The following is a 26,245-nucleotide window of genomic DNA, read 5'->3' as shown; positions in this document are numbered from 1 at the left end:
AATCACATTATGACGTCATGCAGGCATTGTGTTTGAGGAAGCGCCAGAGAAACCAACTGCATCAGATCCCGAACATACCTGACTTTATTTATTTTATCAACATCATCGAGGATTTTAATGTAGCTAGAATATACAGTAACAGCGTCTCGGGACGAAAAGGTAGGTTTATGTTTCTTTCCCTTCGTGTTTGTTTGAGTTTCTAGTTTGGACCAACCGTCATTGATCATCTCTCGTATAATCAATAGATCTTCAGTAATGTGATTAGAGTTACAGTGTAATATAAATGAGTGTTTATGAGGCCTCCATAGGTTATTGATTAGCTCTAATAAGTGCGACTGTTTTGCACCTGCATAAGTATCAGAATTAGCTTTTGAACAGCATTTTGTCCTTCAGTGTTTCCTGTATCACTTCCTTATTTTATAAAACACATGTAACGTTACGTTCAAATATATACTTAACAAATATAGTATTTATATACCTAACGTTAGCAATAATGTGCAATTTTTAACCGTAAAATCAATAATAGTTTGTGAAAAGGTTTTATTAGAATATTTTTTGTGGTATAAATCTCTCCTAAACATCTTAGTGAATATTGTTTCATCCTTGTCACATGTTTTGAATATGAATAGATTATTAAGTATATCCTGCTAGTGTCACTCAGCTTCTGTGTGCAGAGGTTGGTTTAATGGTTAGTATTATGGCATGACTTGAATTATGCTAGTTAAAATATTTAACAGGGTTAGCAAACACTAATCTTTTTGTAGAGAAAAATATATATCACATATTATAGAATTCATGTGTTTTTTATGCCCATTTTCGAATAGTTTTTATTTTTTCTGTTGTTAATTTTTAGTTAAAGTTTGAGCAATATTTATCATTTTAACAATTTTAATTTAATTTGTCATATATTTGTCACTTTTTAAAATTGCTGTTTTGTATTTTTGTAATTTTAATGTTTTTATATAATTTCATATTTAACAAATATAGTACTTTTATATCTTGCCAATAATGTGATTTTTTTTTTCTTACCTTAGAGTCAATAACATTTTGTGAAAAAGTTTTTTTTAGGATATTATTTGTTGCATAAATCTCTCCTAAATATGTTAGTGAATATTATTTTGACCTTGTCACATGTTTTGGATATGAATAGATTATTAAGTATATCCTGCTAGTGTCACTCAGCATCTGTGTGCAGAGGTTGGTTTAATGGTTAGTCCTGTGGCATGACTTGAATTATGCTAGTTAAAATATTTAACATAGTTAGCATACTTTTAGAAAAAGAGTCAGAAAAAAAACACAATTTGAAACAGTCTTTTTGTGGAGAAAAATGTATAACATTAATGAATTAAAGAATATAATTGCCTCACAGCAAGAAGGTCGCTGGTTTGAGCCGGCTGGGTCAGTTGGCATTTCTGTGTGGAGTTTGCATGTTCTCCCTGTGTTGGTGTGGGTTTCCTCTGGGTGCTCCGGTTTCCCCCACAGTCCAAACATGCGCTATAAGGGAATTGAATAAGCTACATTGGCCGTAGTGTATGTGCAAGAGTGTATGGGTGTTTCCCATGGTTGGGTTGCAGTTGGAAAGGCACCTTCTGTGTAAAATGTATGCTGGATAAGTTGGCGGTTCATTCTGCTGTGGCAACCCCTGATTAATGAAGGGATCAAGCCTAAAAGAAAATGAATGAATGAATGAACGAATTTGAAATTACTATTTCAAAGTAATTAAATTTTTTTTCTTGTAAATTTGATATGTATATATGTTTTAATATTTAATATTTTTAACAGTAAATTTTAGACTAATTAGATTTTTTTTTGTTTATTAGTTTTGCTGTGCTTCGCTAAATAGAAATGTTCTTCCGTGACTATATTTGTTTATTTAAATTTGAGCTAGTTTTCAGTATGTGTGTCTTTGTCATTTTTATTGTTTTTAGATGACTAATACATTTTTTATTAATTTATTTAGTTATTTTTAAGTAAACGTTTCAGTGGCATCTAAGCAAAATAAATGCGTTTGATTCCAGTTAAAGATTATTTAATTTCAGGTTGCAACATTTTTACATGTAATTAACTGCAATAACCCTGGTCGCATGAGCAATATAAGTGTAATTTAGGATGTGTTGTTAATGATTTGTAACAGTCACAAGTTAAACAGCATCATAGACTTTTAAAAGTGTTTTGTCTGTGTGTGTACAGCTTAAGCTATACTTGTAAGGACTCAATTGTCTTTCCTTACATTAAAACAACTCACTAGTAACGATAATTCACAAGTCCTCTCTGTTTAAAAGTGCTTATAAATAGTCCAGAACATGTTTTTATTACACTGTAAAACCCCAAAAGTTAAGGTTACTCAAGCTGTTTGAGGAAACCGATTTGCAACAAACCATTTAAGTTCAAAAACGAATCTTAATGAGAACTGGGAACTTAATCCATTTGAGTAAAAGAAGCAATTTGACCACAGCAAAAACCGAGAAATGAAGAGAACTCAAACTAATCAAGTACTGTAAAATCCAAAAAGTTAAGGCAACTTAAACCATTTGAGGAAACCGATTGCTACAAACCATTTGAGTTAAAAAACTATTCTACAGTATGTGAGTATTGTGAACTTACTCCATTTAAGTTGAAGTAATGAGGTATTTAATTAGTTCATTGCCTTCAACACTGAGTTCAAAACTCTTTTCAAATGAGTAGAATTAGCTTTCATTAAATTTTAAGTTAATGACACTCATTTTATTTAATAAAGTTGACTGTTGGCTTTTACAGTGTAGCATCTACACTGCAAAAAGTGATTAATTACTTTAAGCGAGTAAACAAATTACCTTAAAAGCAACAAGTTGACTTTACAACAATAATGTAAGTAAATCCATTGTAACTTGGAACTTTCAAGTTGACTGAATGTTTATAATTATGCTTATTGTTCTCACTTTAAAAAAATAAAATTAAACTAATCACTTTTTCCAATACACCTTTATTATATTTGTTTTTTTTCCAGCTTTTTATATCTAGCAAAATGACATGCAGCAAAACAAATCTACTCTTCCAGACTCCACTGTGTCTTCTAATTCACTACAGGCTATAATTGTAGTTTTTATAGACTTAATGGCACACCAAATATGTAATATTATGATTATTACGGTATTTATTTGAAAACAGACGTGCTAAAATAGTCTGACACTGTAAAAAGTGATCAGTAACCCATCGTAACTTGGAACTTTCAAGTTGACTGAATGTTTATAATTATGCTAATTGTACTCACCACTTTAAAAAATAAAAGTAAACTAATCACTTTTTTTCCAATACACCTTTATCATATTTGTTTTTCTTCCCAGCTTTTTTATATCTAGCAAAATGAATAAAATAAATCTACTCTTCCAGACTCAGACAGTGTGTCTTCTAATTCAATACAGGCTGTAATTGTAGATTTTATAGACTTAATGATGCACCAAATATGTAATATTGTAATTATTACAGTATTTATTTGAAAACAGACTTGCTAAAATAGTCTGACACTGTCAAAACGGATTAGTTGACCTAAGTACAATTATAAAAATTATGTCAACTTAACAGTTTCAAGTTACAATGGGTTTACTTACATTATTTTTGTAAAGTCAACTTGTTTAAGTAACGAATCACTTCTTACAGTGTAATGTTGAGCAGTTGTTTCTGTGAGGGTTTAGTGGTAGGGTTAGTTTATTGACAGTGTCATTAACCTGATAGAAAAACAATGGAAGTCTATGTAATGTCCTCACTAAGATAGTGAAACAAACCTGTGTTTGTGTGTGTGTGTGCAGTATGTCTGTGTGTGTAAATGAGAAGGACCATGTGGCTACAAACTTGTTCACTTTAACAAGTGCTGCTCTGTCTCCGCTAAACAGCTTTTGTGTGTTCACAGTGCAGAAAGTGAGTGCCACGTGTTCGCCACAGGATGCAGATCAGCGCTTATCTCTGCGCTCTCATCGCCTGTTGTGGATTAACTCTATCTGCGCCGACCGCAAACAACAAATCAAGCAGTGAAGCTCCACCGCTCCTACTAGTGTCCTTCGACGGCTTCCGCGCAGACTATCTCAACAAATACTCGTTTCCCAACCTCGAAAAGTTCTTCTCAGATGGCGTGCTCGTACACGAGCTGACCAATGTGTTCACCACCAAAACCTTTCCCAATCATTACAGTCTGGTCACAGGGCTGTACGCAGAAAGCCACGGGATGCTAGCCAGTATCATGTACGACCCAGTGGCCAAAAAACATTTCTCCATTAAAAACGACAGCGACCCTTTCTGGTGGGACGAAGCCACTCCGATATGGGTGTCCGTGGAGGAGTCTGGATATCATGCAGCATCCGCTATGTGGCCTGGATCGGATGTCAATATCCAAAACCTCACATTAAAATACACATTTAAATACGACTCTAGGGTTAGCTTCAAAGAAAGACTGGGAAACATCACGCAGTGGATGACCACTGATAAATCACTGAAGTTTGCCTCTCTGTATTGGGAAGAGCCGGATTTTAGTGGTCACACATATGGGCCGGATAATACGACAGAGATGGCCAGGGTTTTGAAAGAGGTGGATGGACATGTTGGTTATTTAATGGAGGAGCTGGACAGAATGAAATTATGGGGGAAGATAAACGTCATCATCACTAGTGATCATGGTATGGCCCAGTGTTCGGAAGAGCGGATCATTAGGCTGGATGATTGCGTCAGTCCTAGCAGCTACACACTGGTGGATCTCACTCCTGTGGCTGCTATTATACCACTGGAAGGTACTGCTTTCATTATTTATGGGGCTGTTGAGTGCTTGAATCTGATTGGCTGATGAATATTCTCACACAAGTTGCATCCCAAAGGACACCTACTTATAAACTCAACCATGTAGTGTATAGTAGGGTAGGGTTGTCAAAAGTATTGAGGCCCCGTTTAAACTAGTGCATTTTAGATCAAAAATGATTCGCGTCCACACTAAAGTTTCAACTAGCGTTTCTGAACATATCTCCGTCCACACTACGCCACCAAAAACGTATATCACGTGACCATTCGGGCACTCTGGGCATGCGCGTTCTACTATAAACAAAGCATGTGTTACGCTTGGCATTTGGTTATTGTTAGTCAACAAACGCCGGTTGAACAACGAACGCAATGGCAAAGAAAGCAAGAAAGGTATTTTTGTGGACAGACGACGAGGTCGAGTTTTTACTAAACGTAACAAATGAATAACTGCACAATGGCGCCTAAAACAGACAATAGTGCAAACAACACTCCCATTTCTGTGTCCATGTTGTTGTTTACAGTGAAGGCTGGTCTGCTGTCTTCCGGTAGCGTTAAAGCCATGTGTTATAGTCATGTGATAGGGGCTTGACGAATAAGGGAAGGATACGTAATGACACAAAAGCCCCAATCAGGTAGCGAATCTCAGGAGCCCCGCCTCCGTTTTCAGATGTCTCCGTTTTCTCTTATCCACACTGAGACGGAGCAGCAGCGTTTTAGAATGAAAACAGCCTCTTCAGCGTTTCCAAAACGTTCCGTTTTCGGCGCTCGAAAACTCTGGCGTAGTGTGGACGGATGGCGTAACCATAGCAAAACTTATGCGTTTTCAAACTAAAACACATTAGTGTCAACGGGGTCTGAGTTTGGTACTAATCAATACTGAGTTTAAAGAAGTGTCAATTTCCGGCTTACATTTAAACGCTGTTGAGCACGTTCTTAAACATTGCTGATTGGCTGTTGTGTTCATGTGCTCAACAGAAATGACTGTGATTGGCCGCGAAGGTCATCGGTTTACTATGGTGGGCGGGTAGTGCAAAACAACATTACAAAATGTGAACTACTTTTACGAAGCTCAAGACAAATGTACATTTTGAAAAACATTGAACAGGCTGGCCTGCCCTGTTCTAGGTGTGCAACCATTGGTCGAAAAAGCTCTGTCACCATCATGACGCAATCGGCGCACCAATCAGGAGTTGGTCCGCCAAATATAAAAGACGTGTACTTGCGCTGTTCAGAAGGAGCGCTTGGCTCACAGCCAAAATCACTTATGTTCATTGTGTTTGCATTATTATTATTTTGCTGTTGTTGTTGCTGCTGTTGTCTAGAGTCGATCGATTGATCAATTTATTAGATAAGCTTGTGCAGCTCAATTTAGTATTTATTGTGAAGTTGAACGATCTTTATGAGAATTGGATTATCAGGTAAGTTCTTGTTTTGCTAATGGCTAACAGCTTGGACTTTAAAAGAAATCTAGTGTTTTTGAGCAGCATAGTATTTTTTCCCTTAGTTAGTTTATGGAGGCATTGCCAAACTTGTAGTTATGTTTTTGGAGTAGTTGTGAAGTTTAGTTAAGTGACGCGCTGAAGACTATGGTTTTGTTTCCACAATTTTTGTGACAATATATTAGAACTGGGCCGATATACGATATTACTGTATATCGAATTGTGAAAAATTGTATGTCAATAACAATGATAAACCCAGGACTTTTTACTCTATATTGATCTAAGAGCCAATCACACAGCAGAAATGTACAACAATGGGAATCTAAAAGTGTGTTGATATTAGAGGTGTGCCAAATTTTCAGCCACCGAAAATTTATTAGCCAAAAATATGTTATAACATTTAATGGACCCTCTAATTTTAGTGGCTTCAGTCATGGGATACTTCCAAATCTGGTAGCATTAACGACTTGTATTGAAATATATATTGTTATTGTTCAATATGGAAAATAATTATCGAGATTGCATTTTTGCCATATTGCCCAGCCCTACAATAAATCACACAACATAAATTCCTAATCATGACAGGCCTTGGGGTCCTTTCTTCGTATGTGGATTACTCAGTTAGCTGGATTTGGTTATTGGCGATTTGACAAGATCCAGGATCATTTCGTTCTTCAAAACTGATCCGAGAGTTGTCACAGTAACAGTTCTGGTAGATCAAACCTGGTCGGGAGCTGGCTCAATTCATATAAACAGGATTAGATCAGCTCAGTTCAAGCAAAGATGATACTAAAAGTATTTACCGAATTCTGACATTTTTTTACAGTAGTAGTTATATACACTAGGGAAAATAGTAACTATTTTTAGCTATATATATATATATATATATATATATATATATATATATATATATATATATATATATATATATATATATATATATAAAACTTATGCAATATGCACCCTTGAAATGAAAGTACAAAGATTGCCACCTGGTCGGGCAAGACAAAACTTATTGATATGAACTTTTTAGGTTGCTTTAGTACAATTTGTGTATGATAATAGACATGCACAATATGTGACTTTTTAAAAAAGCAATAACACATTTATGCAGTCATAAACATGTTTTGACAGTTAATATGAGGGTGATTTGATGCTTCACAAAAGTTGCAGACGCCTTTACCAATATCAAAATGCTTTTGTAAACATCCAGTTATTCTTTACACCGATTAAAAAAATGGCTACTATAATACTAGTATGGCTACTATAATAAGGAGAATCCGCTTTAACTGTAAAACTAAATAAATTGGTCATGACACATAAATGGGCAAAGCATGCAGCCCACAACAAGGTGTTAAGTGTTAAATTTTGTGTCATTTATGTAATTTTATGTAATTTTTACATGGATAATTGAATATTAATCAGATGATGTCATTACACTGCTGTGTCGTCAGCCAATCGTTGCATTGCTGATCATGATTTTGAGGATAGATAGATCTGTCCTTCATAACAAGCGCAGCTATCTCAGATCAGTTCATCCTGACATTTTAATCTGATTCACGAACTGGTTTGAAGAACCAAATTAGCTAGAGATCAGTTATCAAGATGAAAAGATCCAGGATCTGCTTAATCATCTTAGATCATTTAAGCGAGCTACGAAGAACAGACCCCTAGTCATTTCTCAGATTCCCACATTTTCATTACAGTTTTAGCATAGAAATGTCTACAGTTTTTATTTACACCTGCAATTTTCTCATATTTCTATCTTTTTAATTCACAGATATAACAACTGTGTACAACAACCTGTCCAGCTGTCATGTTCACTTGAAGGCGTACATGAAGAATGATGTTCCCGATAGGCTGCACTATAAAAACAATGAAAGGATTCAGCCAATCATTTTAGTGGCGGATGAAGGCTGGACGATTGTCAAAAATGGCAGACTTCCACGATGTAAGTCTTCATTAAAGGTCTAATGTTATGAATCATTTCATTTTTGATAAATCTTTCCATGTTGAAGAGATTTAGTATTTAATATTCTTCTCAGAATTAATTGATTAATTGTCGCTGCGTAATCAAATGTACTGTACTTTAAAAGAAGACTCTTTCAGAGTGGCACAGAGAAGGTATTATTTTTGCCATTGTACTTTTAAAGAGGCCGTTATGATGCTGTCTTAAAATATTTTGTTATTGTATTTACTAGAACAGGTTTTGTAGAACAGTAATTTTTAACGTTTTGTTTAAATAGCAAATCCATTTTCGCCACTTTCTGGACTCATGGGTGTGCTGGTCTAAAAAGGAGGTGTGCCTTCAACATGCCTTCATGTTGGAGGGGCTTTTTTCAGTTTATTCATGACAATTTGCATTTGTAAAAATAACATTATTATTAGTAGTAGTATTTATTATATGCTAATTTATATTTGCTTTTAATTAAAACCAGTTTAGATTTGTCCACCTGTCGCATTTTGGAGACGTCTGAATCATCATATGGGTTATAAGAACAGGACGTGTGTTTGGATATAACTCATTGTTTTTGAGCACACTTTGTTATTTTTGTTTATTAGTTTGCAGGAAATAAGAACTGAATTTAGAAATAGTTTTAAAACTAAAATATGTAGCCTAATGGATTTCTTTAGCAGAGTGTTTACAACACCGTTTTCTTATTCCACGGAAATAAAAATTAAAAGTAAAGAGAAAGTAGAGTCTGAATGGAGGAGGCTTGTTCTTTATCTTTGTGCTGCAGATGCTCTGTTTAACTGTTTTCTCGCTAGTGAAGCGTTCAGTTTTTCCACTTAAAGAGTCCGCCATGTAAATAGCAAATGCACCAATTGGCAACGACTCTTAAATGAATGGAAGATGAGACTCTGATTGGTTTAATGCACGTTATGCTCAAAACACACCCATAACTCATTAAGAGAATAAGCACAACACTGTTAGACTATGCGCTAGGGCACAGAGCCTATTTTTCCGTCCTTTAAAATAGCAAAAGTGGATTTGGACACACCCTATGCTTTTGCACCATGCCCTTTAGACTTTGTGCTTAGAATTGTCCATTTAATATTTACAATTGTGATATTTTCAGCATAATTTCTGGGCTTCAATAGGATCAATGCATTTTATGCGTGTCTGAATCGATTTTCCCTATTGGGAGCACTTTTAGCTTAGCTTAGCATAGATAATTGAATCGGATTAGACCATTAGCATCTTGCTAAAAACAACCAAAGAGTTTCAATAATTTTATTTTAAAGCTTGACTCTTCTGTAGTTTCATCATGTACTAAGACTGACAGAAAATAAAAAGTTACTATTATCTAGGCCGATATGGCCTGGAACTATACTTTCATTTTAGGATAATAATAAAGGAATCCGGCTGGAGTAGGCACAATGATATTACACAGCGCTTAAAAATCATTTTACCTGCTGCAGCAATGAATGAGCAGGAAAGATCCTTGATTATTTTTTATTTATTATTTCAAGTCAAGCTTTAAATAGGAAACTTATCAAAGCTCTTTGGCCATTTTGTAATGAGATGCTAATGGTCTAATCCGATTCAATAACTTATGCTAAGCTAAGCTAAAAGTGCTGCTGCCAAAACTGGAGATCAGCTAAATAGATAAAAAAAATGGTAAAACTCCCTTATGGGACTAGTAAAATGAGGCTATTTTCCAAAAAAAAAAGTGAAGTGTTTCTTTCAAAACAGTACCTTAACTTTCTTGTCTTTTGCAGTGGGAGATCATGGCTATGACAACACGCTTCCCAGCATGCACCCTTTCCTGGCCGCCCATGGTCCTGCATTTCGTAAAGGTTATAAGATGTCGAGTTTTAACAGCGTGGATCTTTATCCACTCATGTGTCATCTCATTGGGATCCCTCCAAAGGCTAACAATGGCAGCTTCGCTCACGTTCGCTGTACACTAGTCAACGAGCAGTGCGGAGAGCTAGCGTTAGCAGTGGGCCTCGTCATGGGGGTTTTAATAATCCTGACCACCTTCACTTGTCTATTCAAGCTGATGAAGAACAGGAATGTTTCTTCTCCACGTCCGTTCGCCCGTTTGGAGTTGGACGATGATGGTGATGACGAACCTTTACTTGAATGAATCGACTTATTAGACGCAGGTACGGTTTTTAATTGTGAGTTTTTTAAAGCACATGTCAAATATTTAAGGGATAGTTCACACAAACATTTTAAAAAAGTCAGGATTTTCTGGTTAAATGCTAACTTTATGTTCAGATGAATTTTTTTTTAGATGATGAAATGGTGCAGAGCTGACAATCATATTAAAGCTGTAAGGGAGAAATTGAACCTGTAGAGCCAGTAAAATACACTTAATTCATAAAAGTGATTGGTCATCAGTACTGTACCAAATAATATGATAAAGACATTATACACAGGTGTTGAGTTAGAATACTTTACATGTCTTGGCTTTAAAATGTTTAGTGCTTCCTTGTCTTAACCAGGTTATGAGTTCATTGCTATGGAAGCTTATTTTCACCATGGAATTTAAAAATATAGATATAGATATAAACCTGCAGTCCTAAGAAGATGTGTCTAGATTGTGAGATGATGACATGTTTTTTAAAAGTTGGTATCTTACAATTTTGAGTTAATATTTCTTATGACATTATGCTCATAGTTCAAATGTTAGGTCTTGCGTTTTGGACCTTACGTCTAACAATTCTTTTTTTCGCCGAAGTTTGGACTTTTTTATTTTGTACATCTTGTAGTTTGGACTTTGTTTTGCAGTTTGAACTTTATAACATGCAATTTCCCACTTTTTTTTACGGTTCGCAATCCACACTTTACAGTACGTCTTGCAATTTACCATTTACGTCTTAAAATGTACTATGTACGTCTCACAATTTGCACTTTTCGACTCACAATTCACACTTTATGATTCACAATTCACAGTTTCCGACTCACAATTTACGGCCCGCAATTCACACTTTACGGTTCACAATTCACACTTTACGGTTCACAATTCACAGTTTACGGCTCACAATTCACAATTTACGGCTCGCAATTCACACTTTACGTCACGCAATTCACACTTTACGTCACGCAATTCACACTTTACGGCTCACAATTCACACTTTACGTCACGCAATTCACACTTTGCGTCTCGCAATTCACACATTATCTCTCACAATTCACACTTTACGTCACGCAATTCACACTTTACGTCACGCAATTCACACTTTACGTCACGCAATTCACACATTACGTCTCACAATTCACACTTTACGTCTCACAATTCACACTTTACCTCTCGCAATTTACACTCAAAAGTTACTATTTGTAGCTCACAATTTACTATTTATGACCTAGAATTTACACTTTATGTCTCGCAATTCACTCTTAACACTGCGCAATTTTCTGTTTATTTTAAAATTATTGTTATATAATTTTGTTATTATTGTTAATAATTTATTTACGTCTCAGAATTCACACTTTATGTGTCACGTTTCACTCTTTACGGTTAGCAATCACACATTTTACGTCTTGCAATTTACACTTTACGTCTCGCAATTCACACTCCATGGCTCGCAATTCACACATTTTACGTCTCACAATTTAAAATGTACGTCTAAAATGTACTATTTATGGCTCGCAATTCCCAATTTTTTTTTACGGTTTGCAATCCACACTTTAAAGTACGTCTTGCAATTTACCATTTACGTCTTAAAATGTACTATGTACGTCTCACAATTCGCACTTTTCGACTTACAATTCGCACATTATGGCTCGCAATTCACACTTTACGGTTCACAATTCACAATTTATGGCTCGCAATTCACACTTTACGGCTCACAATTCACACTTTATGGCTCGCAATTCACACTTTACGGCTCACAATTCACACTTTACGGCTCACAATTCACACTTTGCAGCTCGCAATTCACACTTTACGGCTCACAATTCACACTTTACGGCTCACAATTCACAATTTACGGCTCGCAATTTACACTTTACAGCTCGCAATTCATACAGTTTATGCCTCACAATTTACTATTTACATCTTGAAATACACATTATATGTCTCGCAATTCACACTTTACGCCTCACAATTCACACTTTATGGCTCGCAATTCACACTTTACGGCTCACAATTCACACTTTACGGCTCACAATTCACACTTTGCAGCTCGCAATTCACACTTTACGGCTCACAATTCACACTTTGCAGCTCGCAATTCACACTTTACGGCTCACAATTCACACTTTACGGCTCACAATTCACACTTTACGGCTCGCAATTCACAATTTACGGCTCGCAATTTACACTTTACAGCTCGCAATTCATACAGTTTATGCCTCACAATTTACTATTTACATCTTGAAATACACATTATATGTCTCGCAATTCACACTTTACGCCTCACAATTTACTATTTACATTTTAAAATGTATGCACGTCTTACAATTCACGCTTTATGGCTCACAATTCACACTTCACTTCTCACAATTTAGTTTACATCTCAAATGTACTATGTGCAGCTCGCAATTCACACATTTACGTCTCACAATTCACATTTTACATAACAATTAAATTTAGCTTTTCTTAATTTAGACTTTACATCTTGCTATTTACAATTTGTCTCGCAATCCACTTTTTGTCTTGCATTTTGTTTTTTAAATCTCAGAATTTAAACTTTAAATCTGTTTGTTTTTACCTCACAATTTACACTTTACATATCACAATTCAAACTTTACTTCTCAAAATTCACACTTTAAATCTTACAATGTACTATTTATGTTTCATAGTTTAGACTTTAGGTCTCACAATTCACCCTTTTTTGTTAATATTTTGTTTAGAACTTACAGTACGCCTTGAACATCAGACTTTACATTGCGCAATAGGGAATATGTTTCGAAGCTTGCACTTTACAATCCGGGCTCTATTCTCGATGTTTATATATTAAAATTCATTTTTTTTCCTCAAGAATTGCCAGATTTGAAACCACAATTCTAAGTTAGAATTACATTATAATACTGAAATCATAATTGTGCAGGAAAATAACTTTGTAAGGGAAAATCAAAGTTTTTGCTCAATTTTTATTTTTTAGTTTTTTAATTAATTTATTGGTTAGTTGTTCGCTTGAATTTATACATTTTATTGCACAGTTCAGACTTTTCCTACAATATATACAACATCTTAAAATTTATATAACTGGGAAATAGAAAGTGACCTTTTATTCTGTGGCAGAAATCAGCTTCCATACCTTGAACAGGGCTTTTAAAATAAAATAAATGTATATTTTTGGATTGTGTAATAATCTCACACAAACAAGCATGCTGTCATCAAAAGTTAAAGCAGATTTGAGAATGATTCTCAAATGATTTCTGCAACTTCCTGTAATGTTTCTTAGCATATAAATGTTGCTTTATATCTATGCATACAGTATTTTATCAGTCAGGTTACTGAGGTACACCTTTCTTTATATCGTTAAAAGGGATAGTTCAATCCTAAATAATAAAAAAAGAAAGTTAATTTACTCAGTCAAAGGTCATCCAAGATATTGGTGAATTTTTTTAGCTGTATCTGTGGTGCTTGGTGGTTTATATAACGGCAGCGAATGGGAAAGGTTTTTAGATAAAAAAAATAAACACATACAAGCGAGTCCAAATCAATAGCTATGGCTCCTGATGACACACTGAGGTCTTGTGAAGCCAAACGACTGGTTTGTGAGAGAAATTGAACATTATTTAAAGTATCATTAGCTTTAATCCACTGCCTGGTCAAACAGATCTCAGCGCGTGTGTGAATGTAGTCCAATTGTAGTCCGCTTTTGATGACGTTTGACCAAGCTGTGGATTAAAGCTAATAATATTCAGGGTGGGCAGCACAGTGGCACAGTGGGTAGCATAATTGCCTCACAGCAAGAAGGTTGCAGGTTCAAGCCCTTGCTGGGTCAGTTGGCATTTCTGTGTGGAGTTTGCATGTTCTCCCCATGTTTGCGAGGGTTTCCTCTGGGTGCTCCAGTTTCCCCCACAGTCCAAAGACATGTGGTAAGCGAAATTATCCGTAGTGAATGTGTGTACGAGTGTGTATGGATGTTTCTCAGTGATGGGTTGCAGCTGGAAGGGTATCCGCTGTGTAAAACATATGCTGAATAAGTTGGCGGTTCATTCCGCTGTGGCTACCCCAGATTAATAAAGGAACTAAGCTGAAAAGAAAATGAATGAATGAATGTATATTCAGGGTATCTGCAGGCTCTTAAAAGGTATTTAAATGTGTTAACGCCAATTAAGATAAATTTAGGCCTTAAAAAGCCTCAAATGGTATTTTACAAGGTATTCAATTTTGTATCACTATGCTAAAGTGTGCCACAATTGAATCTGCAAATATTGGCATGCTGTTTAGTTTATAAAATCGATCAAATCCTGCTAGATTTAACAACATGCTGCTTTGTTTGCTGCAGTAACAAAGGCAACACTATTATTCCTGCTGTTCTATAGGCGCCACCTGCTGGATTAGCAGTTTTATTCAGTGTATGAATAACGTTTATTTAGGATTAGTCTCTTGCAATCAGTATTTAGTAGGTATGCAGCAAGTCGCCAACATCACCGGTTGAAACCTAAAGTGGGGTTGAGGTCTTAAAATGGATGGATAGAGTCTTAAGAAAGGTCTTTAAGTGTATAGAGTGGAGGAACTATGATGTCAATTTGTATACAAAAAACCAGAAGCTAGTTAGCATTTTAGCAGTTCGGTTCCCTCGTCCCAGAGTCAATGGGTTTTTTCAATAGGGTTTCAGTAAAATCACTTAAATAAGGTCCGTGGCTAACACCAACTCAAGATACTTTCACGTTTTGTTCTACAACATAAAACACATCAGCTACATCACTCTCTTGATTTATTTAATCGGTTATGCTTCTTAAAAAAAGACAGCTGCTTTCAAGTTGCTAAATGGGACTACAGGCGGTGTCGGGGACATTATACATCATCGAGTTGATCTGGTCTGGAGCACAGCTCGCTTGTGTTGGGCATTTGGATTGTCTGTGATTTAAGTATTTTCATGAATAGTATTTTATAGTTCTGTAGTATTATTCTCATTGGGAATTCAGATTGTGTGTAGATAATGCCTTCACTTGTAAAGACTGTCAAGGCCGATTCATTTGTTGATCATTTATTTTAATTAAGCGATATTATGAAGATGCTTACCAGTGCAGTCTTTTTCCTGCTCTCGGTAATGCATACATGTGAATAAATGTGTAAAAATACATACATATTAACTGTCATTTTATCGTGATAAATTGATTTTTTTGTTGTTTTTTCTTTATCTGAACACATTTAACTCTGTCATAACTGCAGTATTTACACTCCTTAAAATTTATAGCAGATAATGACTGTATGGGCTGCTTTTGCTGTACTTCGTAACAAAAAATAAATAAAAATTGAATGTTGAATCCATGATGAAACTTGCAGGCATATAGACTTCTGTCATCTATTTCTGTCGTCATTTCTGTCGTCTATTACTAAGATAAGTGGGCTATTTGTACGCGAGCGATACACTTATTTAAATATGTCTTATTATAACACTATGTAGGCACAATACAGTTGTAAAGTAGGCTTTACGGTTGTTGTAAAAGTTTTAAAACTGTATATATACAGTTTTAAAACTTTTACAACAACCGTAAAGCTAAACAGATGTATTTCCCATGTGAAAACTATCCAAAAGGCACATAGGCCTATACAGATGTGTTTTTTTGCGTATTTATTTGTTTATAATATATAGCGTGGATTATAATATAATAATCCGAGAGAGTAAATCATTGTCATGGACCATATTTCTAAAAATAAGCTTGAAGAGTTGTCTGTAGCAGGGTGGTGCTGACGTCACATGCAAGCACGCCGAAGACTCTGTAGTAGTAGCCTAATGTTAGCTTTTCAGTTAAGATCCAAAAGTGCTTAAAGATGTATTTTTGTGTGAGAATTATCCAGCTGGACAAAACACGTGAGTGTAATGAACTGTGTTTGAACACAGAGCTGCTTATTTGCAATATTTGGAATCAGTTTTATGCTAGCAGCCGATTAGCCTACAAGGTGACGTCATCGTTCCTCCACTCTATTAGATTTCACTCTCTGATTTCTGTACTGTATATACCGATACCATGTAAAATAGCATTTGAGACTTTTAAATGCTTTTTAAGGACCTTAAATATCTCTAAATTGGTGCATGAACTTTTAAAATACTTTTTTTAAGAGCCCGGAGACACCCTGAATATTATTAGCTTTAATCCACCTGGTCAAACATCTTCAAAAGCGACCGGACTACTATCAGACAACATTACATGCGCTGAGATCTGTTTGACCATTAAAGCTAATGATATTGTAAACAATGTTCAATTCTTACACAAACCGGTCATTTGGCTTCACAAGACCTCAGTGTGTCATCAGGAGCCACAGATTCTTTTTGGACTTGCTTGTAGGTGATTATTCTGAATCCCGTCACCGTTCACTGCCATTATGTGAATCACCAAGCACCACAGATTCAGCTCAAAATCTTCTTTAATGTTCTACTGAAGAAAGAAAGTCACCTACTGTACATCTTGGTTTACTCGTGGGTGGGTAAATGAACAGGAAATTTTCATTTTTGTGTGAACTATCCCTTTAAACTGCTCTGCGTTTCCCAAAGTATATTTACATTTACATTTAGCAGACGCTTTTATCCAAAGCGACTTACAAATGAGGACAAGGAAGCAATTTACACAACTAAGAGCAACAATGAATAAGAGATATAGGCAAGTTTCAGGTCTGTAAAGTCTAAATAAAAGATATCTGTGTGCATTTGTGGCAGGGGGGTTTACAATGCTTTTGGGAATCACAGAACATAAATAGTAATAATAATAATAATAATTATTATTATTATTATTATCATTATTCTTCTTCTTCTTCTTCTTATTATTATTATTATAAAAAAAAATTCTTATGTTTAGTTGATTGAATATTTGTTAATGATATACTGAAGTTACTTGAAAATGCCAGCTTTGAGTGTTTGCCTGCACTTGCCTGTTGCGTAAATTTAATTTATGAAGCTTTTTCTGCAGGGAAACTAATAAAATATGAATATTTAATCATTTTTCTAGAGGTAATTTTGGAAAAAGAGGAATATTTAGATGAAATGCAACTTTTTCTGAGTGAAGTCTGATGATTGCTTAGTCTATAAACACATGATAAATGCACCATTTCTTCATGAATCCCTACTGAGGAATGTTTGTGTAGGGTTTAAGAGGGCTTTTTTGCTTAAACTGATTGAACGTTACTTGTAAAGTGGAATGATTCTGAGTGTTGATCGTTGTGCATGTAAATACACTTGTTTTTTTTTTTGCTTATTGCACTGTAATCTATGGGTTCAGATTTTGGGAGATGATAAACTGCTGCTGCTTTGACTTTTTTATGCTTTAAAACTGAACAGGGATTTTATTTTTTATATTTAATTAGTCGTTCTTTTTAATCTGTTGCTCATTTTAGTGGAAATAACAAACGGATATTGCATTTTAGTCTGTGTTTTTGACTTTTAGACTTGTTTTTTTCCCTAAATGACATTGAAAAGCTGCACTGAGGTTTGCTTTTTGGACTTTTAACTCATGGCTTGTCATTTCATTGATGTATTTGTTACTGTGACTTTGTCAAATTAACGTGTCAATCTTTAGTTACTGAAAACAAAGGTTACTGAAAAGGAAATCCATCCTCTCTCAAGTAGTATCTGGCTGTTAAATCAAATGTTTGTGGTTGTGTAGTTTTCATCAATCTATGCAAAGCAAGAATTACTACAGTATATATGGAGACTATTGTCACGTGTCATTTGAACATCAAATAAAATATCTATTTCAGATATTTAGTAGTTTTTTTTGTGTGACTTTATAGTGATCGGCCACTAGAGGTCTCACTTTGCTATTGTTTTTATTCCTTTTGTAAATCAGAGGTGCTCAGACGTTGGTGTCCTTCATAGTTTAGCCCCAACCTGCTTTAACACAGCTGCATGGAAGTTTCTAGTATACTTAGAAAGAGCTTGATTAGCTGGTTCAGGTGTGTCTAATTGGGGTTGGAAGCTCTGCTGGACACTGGCCCTCTAGGACTGAGTTGGAGCACCCCTGCTGTATGTCATATGTTACTTTTAGGTTTTTATGCAATCAATTTATATTTAGATGGTTAAAATATAAAAAAAAAACTAACATTACAAAATTAAATTTATTAAGATTTATTAAAATTTTTTGGATCTGTTTTTATACCAAAACTTCATTTATTTTTCATAAAATTTGTGTGTGTGTGTGTATATATATATATATATATATATATATATATATATATATATATATATATATATATATATATATATATATATATATATATATAGTATATATGTACACTCACTGACCACTTTATTAGGTACACCTGTCCAACTGCTTGTAAACGCAAATATCTAATCAGCCAATCACATGGCAGCAACTCAGTGCATTTAGGCATGTAGACATGGTCAAGACGATCTGCTGCAGTTCAAACTGAGCATCAGAATGGGGAAGAAATGTGATTTAAGTGACTTTGAATTTGGTATTTCAAAAACTGCTGATCTACTGGGATTTTCAACCACAACCATCTCTAGGGTTTACAGAGAATGGTCAGGAAAAGAGAAAATATCCAGTGAGCTGCAGTTCTGTGGGCGCAAATGCCTTGTTGATGCCAGAGGTCAGAGGAGAATGGCCAGACTGGTTCCAGCTGATAGAAAGGCAACAGTAACTCAAATAAGCACTCGTTACAACCGAGGTCTGCAGAAGAGCATCTCTGAACACACAACATGTCCAACCTTGAGGAGGATGGGCTACAGCAGCAGAAGACCACACCGGGTGCCACTCCTGACAGCTAAGAACAGGAAACTGAGGCTACAATTCACACAGACTCACCAAAACTGGACAATAGAATATTAGAGAAACGTTGCCTGGTCTGATGAGTTTCCATTTCTGCTGCCACATTTGGATGGTAGGGTCAGAATTTGGCATCCACACTATTAAAGCATGGATCCATCGTGCCTTGTTTGAACAGTTCAGGCTGGTGGTGGTGGTGTAATGGTGTGGGGGAGATTTTCTTGGCACACTTTGGGCCCATTAGTACTATTTGAGCATCGTGTCAATGCCACAGCCTACCTGAGTATCGTTGCTGACCATGTCCATCTCTTTATGACTCCAGTGTACACATCTTCTGATGGCTACTTCCAGCAGGATAACTCACCATGTCATAAAGCGTGAATCATCTCAGACTGGTTTCTTGAACATGACAATGAGTTCACTGTACTCAAATGGCCTCTACAGTCAACAGAGCTCAATCCATTTGAGCACCTTTGGGATGTGGTGGAACGGGAGATTCGCATTATGGATGTGCAGCCAGCAAATCTGCAGCAACTGCGTGATGCTATCATGTCAATATGGAGCAAAATCTCTGACGAATATTTCCAGAACCTTGTTGAGTCTATGCCATGAAGGATTAAGGCAGTTCTGTAGGCAAAAGGGGGTCCAACCAGGTTTTAGTGTAAGGTTTACCAAATAAAGTGGCCTGTAAGTATTTAAAAGGTAACAGCTGAATTTTCACAAGGCATGCTTCAAATGATTGTGGACAATACGGCACATTTTTATTTTCAGGCATATTTTTAGGTCGTATTTTTTATAGCGTTTACTGTGAAATATCTATTAATTAACCATTTCATATTTTGTGATTCACAGATGTTTTGTTTATTCATGGTTGTGAATTGCATAATGGGATGTTGATCTCTGCTTTGTCGACTTTTAATATTGAAAATTCGACTCCACAGTTTAGCAAAGTGACTTTTATTGACATTTTAGTAGTTTGATAATATGTAGTGTATAAGAAAAAAATATATATTCAGAAATATGTTTATAAAAATAACAGAACAAGTACTGGCAGTGTATTATCAGGTTTTGTACTGTAATAAACAACACCATTTCAGACAATATATCACTTTAAACTGTTGAAAATGTCACTAAAAGTCCCCTTTCAACATTGAAAACTGTTGAAGGAATGATCAAGATCCCAAAATGCAAAAGCACAAACAAACAGGAAAAACCATGAACCGCTAAATATGGGAAAACTGCTAATATAAGGGTATCTAGTGTTCAAAAGAACCACATTAAGCTAGTTTGTTATCTATACAGTCACTTTTAATGCATTCTTACTGATTAAAGGTGTTACTTTCTGTGTATATACTTTATCTATAATATCTAATAAGGACGTAATACACAAATACACGTCTAGTTAGTCGGCGTTCACTATATAGAGCTGCAGAGTTCAGTGTGTGACTGTTACTGTACAGTCCTGAGGTCAGATGTCATGTGGAAATGAGTGTTGCAGGAGGTTATGGCTCTATATTTAGAAAAACTGACTGGAAAGTTTTAGCCGTAATTCTCCCACACTGAACACCGTCCTGACTATTAAGAACTGAGGTGTGAGAGACTGTGACCCCATGGCTACTAACTGTATGTGTCACAAGTATAAATGTTCATATGTCACTCTATTGTGCTTGTTGACTAACCACTGGCTGATTTAAAGGGACAGTTCACAAAAAAATGAAATCATTCACTCCTTCTCAATTGGTAAGGAGTATTGCCAATGGAGAAGTATTAGTTAATGTCAATGCATTGACAAACACGAACAAACAATAAAGTATACAGTTATAACAGTAATTGTTTATGTTAGTTGATGTTAGCTAATTAAAATGTTGTTGTTCACATTGCATTGATTAATGTTGACTAGCATCAATTTGGGTGTTATTAATGCATTAGCAAATAAACTATGATATATATAAATGCTGTACAGATAGATGTAGTTTATTATTAATTCATGTTATTAAACACATTAACTAACATTAACTAATAAGGGTGTCACGATCCTCCAAATCCTCGATTCGATTACAATTTCGATTCTAAAGGCACGATTCGATTCGATTTTCGATTATGAATAATTAATTAATTAATGACCAATTAATTATTTGTAGCCTACCGTTTAAACTACCTGACCTGCATGGTCTTTGTTTTACCCATAAACAAATCATACAGTAAATGAATAAAGGCAAGATAAACACATAATTACCACCTGTCAATCACTTTTTCTGCGGGACTCGTGAATAGGCAGTGATCTGTGTCGTTATAATGGCGTCGGAAAAAAAGACGCACAAGCAACAGGAACCAGCCAACAGTATCTGAGGTGTTCGCTAAAATGACTAACGTTAAGTACAAGTGAGTGAAAGATTGAAGCAGTCCTCTGACTGCCTGGACCTGCTCTCTCGAGCGCATGGCTGTGTGTGCGTCTGTGTCTGTGTGGTCACGTGATGTGCATTTTCAGAGGTAGAGAGGAAGGAGGGCTGCTCAGAAGTGCTACACACCACTGTGGATGTCAAATCATTATCGTTCTAAAATGCCATTTAAAAACAAAGACAGTGTAAACAGGGCCTCAGTGTGTACTTTTCACGAGTGCGTCCGAGGCTCAGACACACTCTCCCAGTTCAAAACTAGATTAAAGACCTATCTGTTTAGTAAAGCATACACTCAATGCATCACCTAGCGGGTTCCACACAGGCTTCTGCATCTTGCTTATATACACGATGAACAGCAGCTACGCTAATTATTCTCTTTATTCTCTATTTTCACCTGGAGATACTCATCCCGAGGTCCTCAGATTATGCGGAGTCACTGATTGGATCCAAGACCAGCGACGTGATGATCCCAAGGATTCCATATCCGGGACCAGGCCGTATCCTGAGCTGCTGCTGCGCTGATGGTCGTAGGGAGTTGAGAACATGAGTCTGATTCCAGCGACGCTCCAGGGACAGACGAGTCTTCGCTGAGGCCAGCTTCCTGCCTAAACCACGGCGAATGAAGCTCTGCACTAGACTTTTGGCCAGCGGAGAAATTAAAATGGTCGTGCCCAACTGAGTCTGGTTCTCTCAAGGTTTTTTTTCTTCACTCCCATCAGGTGAAGTTTTTTTTCCCTCTCCGCTGTCGCCACTGGCTCGCATGGTTCAGGATTGGTAGAGCTGCGCATCGATGAATTTGCTCTTCAGTGTTTGAACTCTCAGTAATGATTAAATCACACTGAACTGTGCTAAACTGAACTGAACTGAACTTAAACACTAAAACCTGAACCACGCTGTTCCAGTTACTATGACCATTTATGTGAAGCTGCTTTGACACAATCTACATTGTAAAAGCGCTATACAAATAAAGCTGAATTGAATTGAATTGAATTTGCAACGGGGGCGGGCGGAGGATCGCGATGCTGGTGTTGTCTATCGGACGAACCATACGTAATGCGTACATAGCAGAGCTTGCAAAACTGTGTTTTTTTTTTGTCGACAACACGAACGTTGTCAACATAACTAACTAGAAATCCAAAATGCTTACACACCGACGACTTCATTGAAAGAGGAGAGGGTTTAAGCTCTGTCGACGGGTCTCCTGCGTCTGCAGTTTAACAAGCACTTCAACAAGCCTGTTTTTTTCCCGCTTGGCAAGCCAAGCTGACGTGACATGGGAGCGTGGCAGCATCGACGATTCTACTTTTTGATTCGATAATCGAAATTGAGCATAAATTTCGATCGATTTCGATTAAAAATCGAAATCGTGACACCCCTATTAACTAAAGAAACCTTATTGTAAAGTGTGACCTCTCCATTTGCTCCAAACCAAGTTTTTTTTTCTTCTGTTAAAAGCAAAGAAACATATTCTGAAGAATGCTGGAAAATACAGCCGTTGAATTCCATAGTATAGTAATATTGTTCCTATAATATGCAGTGACTGTTGTGTTCCAACATTCTTCAGAATACCTTATTTTGTGTTCAACAGGAGAATGAACCGCTTTAGTAAATGATGTGGAAATGTTCATTTTGTTTTGGTGAACTGTCACTTTAAATACATGAGCTGAGAAAAAAAGTAAGCTTGAACGACCTAAATTAGAAAAAAGCTGAACCTCTAACAAAAATATTTTGAGAAATTTTGAAAAAAATAAATTAATTAAAATGAACCTTGTTTACCCTTATTTCATTTCTTAAAATGAGATGTGTGTGTATATACAGTAGAACTGTGAAATAATGCTATTTTTAAGTAAAGTCAACTAATCGTTTTAAAAGCAACAGGTTTATTCAATTTTCAATTCACCTTTATTTGTGTAGCGCTTTTACAATGTAGATTGTGTCAAAGCAGCTTCACATAGAAGATCATAGTAAATTGAAACAGTGTCAGTTCAGTTTTCAGAGTTTAAGTTCAGTTCAATTTAGCTCAGTTCAGTGTGGTTTGATTTTCACAACTGAGTCCAAACACTGAAGAGCAAATCCATCGATGCGCAGCTCTACAGAATTATGCAAGCCAGTGGCGACAGTGACGAGGAAAAAACTTCACCAATTGGTGAACGTGAAGGAAAAAAAAACATTGAGAGAACCAGGCTCAGTTGGGCACAACCATTTCTCCTCTGGCCAAACGTCTTGTGCAGAGCTGCAGTCAAGGCGCCGGAGGCTGGACGCTGGGCCTCATCAAAGACTCGTCTGTCCCTGGAGCATCACAGGAATTAGTCTCATGTTCTCCACTCCTCCATGACCACTACAGCAGCTGCTCAGGATACAGCCTGGTCCAGGATATGGAAACCTCGGGATCATCTCGTCGCTGGTCTTGGATCAAATCAGTGGCGCTGTGTGATCTGAGGGCCTCGGGATGAGTATCCCCAGGTGGAAATAGAGTATAAATAGACAAATTAGCGTAGCTGCTGTTAATAGTGTATATAAACGAGATGCAAAAACCTGCGTGGAGCACATTCATGTATCATATCGCTAAGTGATGCATTGAGTGTATGCTTTACTAAACAGATAGGTCTTTAATCTAGTTTTGAATTGGGAGAGTGTGTCTGAGCCTCGGACGTTCTCAGGAAGGCTATTCCAGAGTGTAGGAGCCATAAATGAGAAGGCTCGACCTCCTTTACTTGGCTTTTCTATTCTAGGTACTACCAGAAGCCCTGAGTTTTGAGATCTTAAAGAGCGAGTTGGATTATAGCGAGACAGAAGGTTGGTTAGATAAACAGGAGCTAGAATATTTAAAGCTTTATAGGTAAGAAGTAATATTTGAATACGAAACTGAACAGGCAGCCAGTGTAAGGAGGATAAAATTGGGGTGATATGATCAAATGTTCTAGACCTGGTAAGAACTCTGGCTGCTGCATTTTGTACTAGCTGAAGTTTGTTAACTGAGGATGCTGGGCAGCCAGCAAATAGAGCATTACAGTAATCCACTCTAGAAGTCATAAAAGCATGGACTAGATTTTCTGCATCTGAGATGGATAGCATACTTCGTAATTTAGCGATATTTCTCAGATGAAAGAAGGCAGTTTTTGTCACATGGGATATATGGTTTTCAAAAGTTAGATTGCTGTCTAGTATGACACCCAGATCTTTTATAGTAGCGCTAACTTTGTATCCCTCGTCGAGTTGTGAGATCTGCTGTGTTCAGGATTTAGGCCCAATAAGTAATAATTCTGTTTTGTCTGAGTTTAAGAAAAGAAAATTGTTGGCCATCCAGTCTTCTAATAATGTCTCCCAGGGGTAGCATGTATATTGTAAACAGCAAAGGGCCTAAAACTGATCCTTAAGGCACCCCATACTTTACTGGGCTGACTTGTGAAGGCTCTCCATTAATATTCACAAACTGGTAACGGTCCGCTAAGTATGACTTAAACCATTGTAGAGCTTGTCCCTGGACACCTGTAGAATTTAAGCGATTTATGAGGAGATTGTGGTCAATGGTGTCAAATGCGGCTTAAGAGCGAGTAAAACTAATAGCGAGATGCACCCTTGTTCAGCAGCTAAGAGTAAATCGTTGGTTATTTTCACTAATGCGGTTTCTGTGCTGTGATGAGCCCTGAAACCTGACTGAAACACTTCAAAAATATTGTTCATCTGCAGAAAAGAGCATAATTGAGTAGAAACAACTTTTTCCAGTGTTTCAGACGTAAATGGAAGATTTGAAATAGGCAAATAATTAGCTAAGTTGCTGAGGTCCAGTTGTGGTTTCTTAATAATAGGCTTAATAACAGCTAGCTTGTAAGGATTTGGAACATGGCCTAAAGATAAAGAAGAGTTGATAACATTCAGAAGAGGTTCTCCTTTACTCACTTATTTTAAGTAAAGTGTACTTATCGCATTAAAAGCAACATGTCTACTCACTTTTAAAGTAAAGTCAATTAATCGCTTTAAAAGCAACAGGTTTACTCAATTATCTTAAGTAAATTCAACTAATCCTTTTAAAAAGCAACAGGTTTACTCACTTATTTTAATTAAAGTCAACTAATCGCTTTAAAAGCAGCAGGTTTACTCACTTATTTTAGAGTAAAGTTAACTAATCGCTTTAAAAGCATCTGGTTTACTCACTTATTTTAGAGTAAAGTCAACTAATCGCTTTAAAAGCATCTGGTTTACTCACTTATTTTAATTAAAGTCAACTAATCGCTTTAAAAAGCAACAGGTTTACTCACTTTATTAAGTAAAGTCAACTAATCGCTTTAAAAGCATCTGGTTTACTCACTTATTTTAATTAAAGTCAACTAATTGCTTTAAAAGCAGCAGGTTTACTCACTTAATTTAGAGTAAAGTTAACTAATCGCTTTAAAAGCAACTGGTTTACTCACTTATTTTAATTAAAGTCAACTAATCGCTTTAAAAAGCAACTGGTTTACTTATTTTAATTAAAGTCAACTAATCGCTTTAAAAGCAGCAGGTTTACTCACTTATTTTAGAGTAAAGTTAACTAATCGCTTTAAAAGCAACAGGTTTACTCACTTATTTTAATTAAAGTCAACTAATCGCTTTAAAAAGCAACAGGTTTACGCACTTTATTAAGTAAAGTCAACTAATCGCTTTAAAAGCATCTGGTTTACTCACTTATTTTAATTAAAGTCAACTAATCGCTTTAAAAGCATCTGGTTTACTCACTTATTTTAATTAAAGTCAACTAATCGCTTTAAAAAGCAACAGGTTTACGCACTTTATTAAGTAAAGTCAAC

General features: G+C 36.1%; 1 protein-coding gene and 1 long non-coding RNA gene across 6 annotated transcripts in view; both read left to right on the top strand.

Annotated features, from left to right (window-relative positions):
• Positions 1 to 26,245, top strand: part of LOC141378508 (uncharacterized) — an 842,893-nt gene that overhangs the window by 363,523 nt on the left and 453,125 nt on the right. The window lies entirely within an intron of this gene.
• The window catches only part of enpp4 (ectonucleotide pyrophosphatase/phosphodiesterase 4), a 27,602-nt gene continuing 1,357 nt past the window's right edge, over positions 1 to 26,245 (top strand). Inside the window, exons 1-6 of one of the 5 annotated variants that reach the window (XR_015512564.1) lie at positions 29 to 159; positions 3,887 to 4,757; positions 7,981 to 8,151; positions 9,924 to 10,313; positions 19,382 to 21,084; positions 22,847 to 23,199. Coding sequence is in view for 2 of the 5 variants with exons in the window: in NM_001017887.1 (NP_001017887.1) it covers positions 3,920 to 4,757; positions 7,981 to 8,151; positions 9,924 to 10,294 (1,380 nt within the window). In the remaining 3 variants the exon portion in view is untranslated. 5 annotated transcript variants of the gene reach the window in all.

Source organism: Danio rerio, chromosome 17, assembly GCF_052040795.2.
Source record: "Danio rerio strain M-AB ecotype USA chromosome 17, GRCz13ab, whole genome shotgun sequence".
In the NCBI taxonomy this organism is placed as follows: Eukaryota; Metazoa; Chordata; class Actinopteri; order Cypriniformes; family Danionidae; genus Danio; species Danio rerio.
This window is presented reverse-complemented; position numbering and strand designations above follow the sequence as displayed.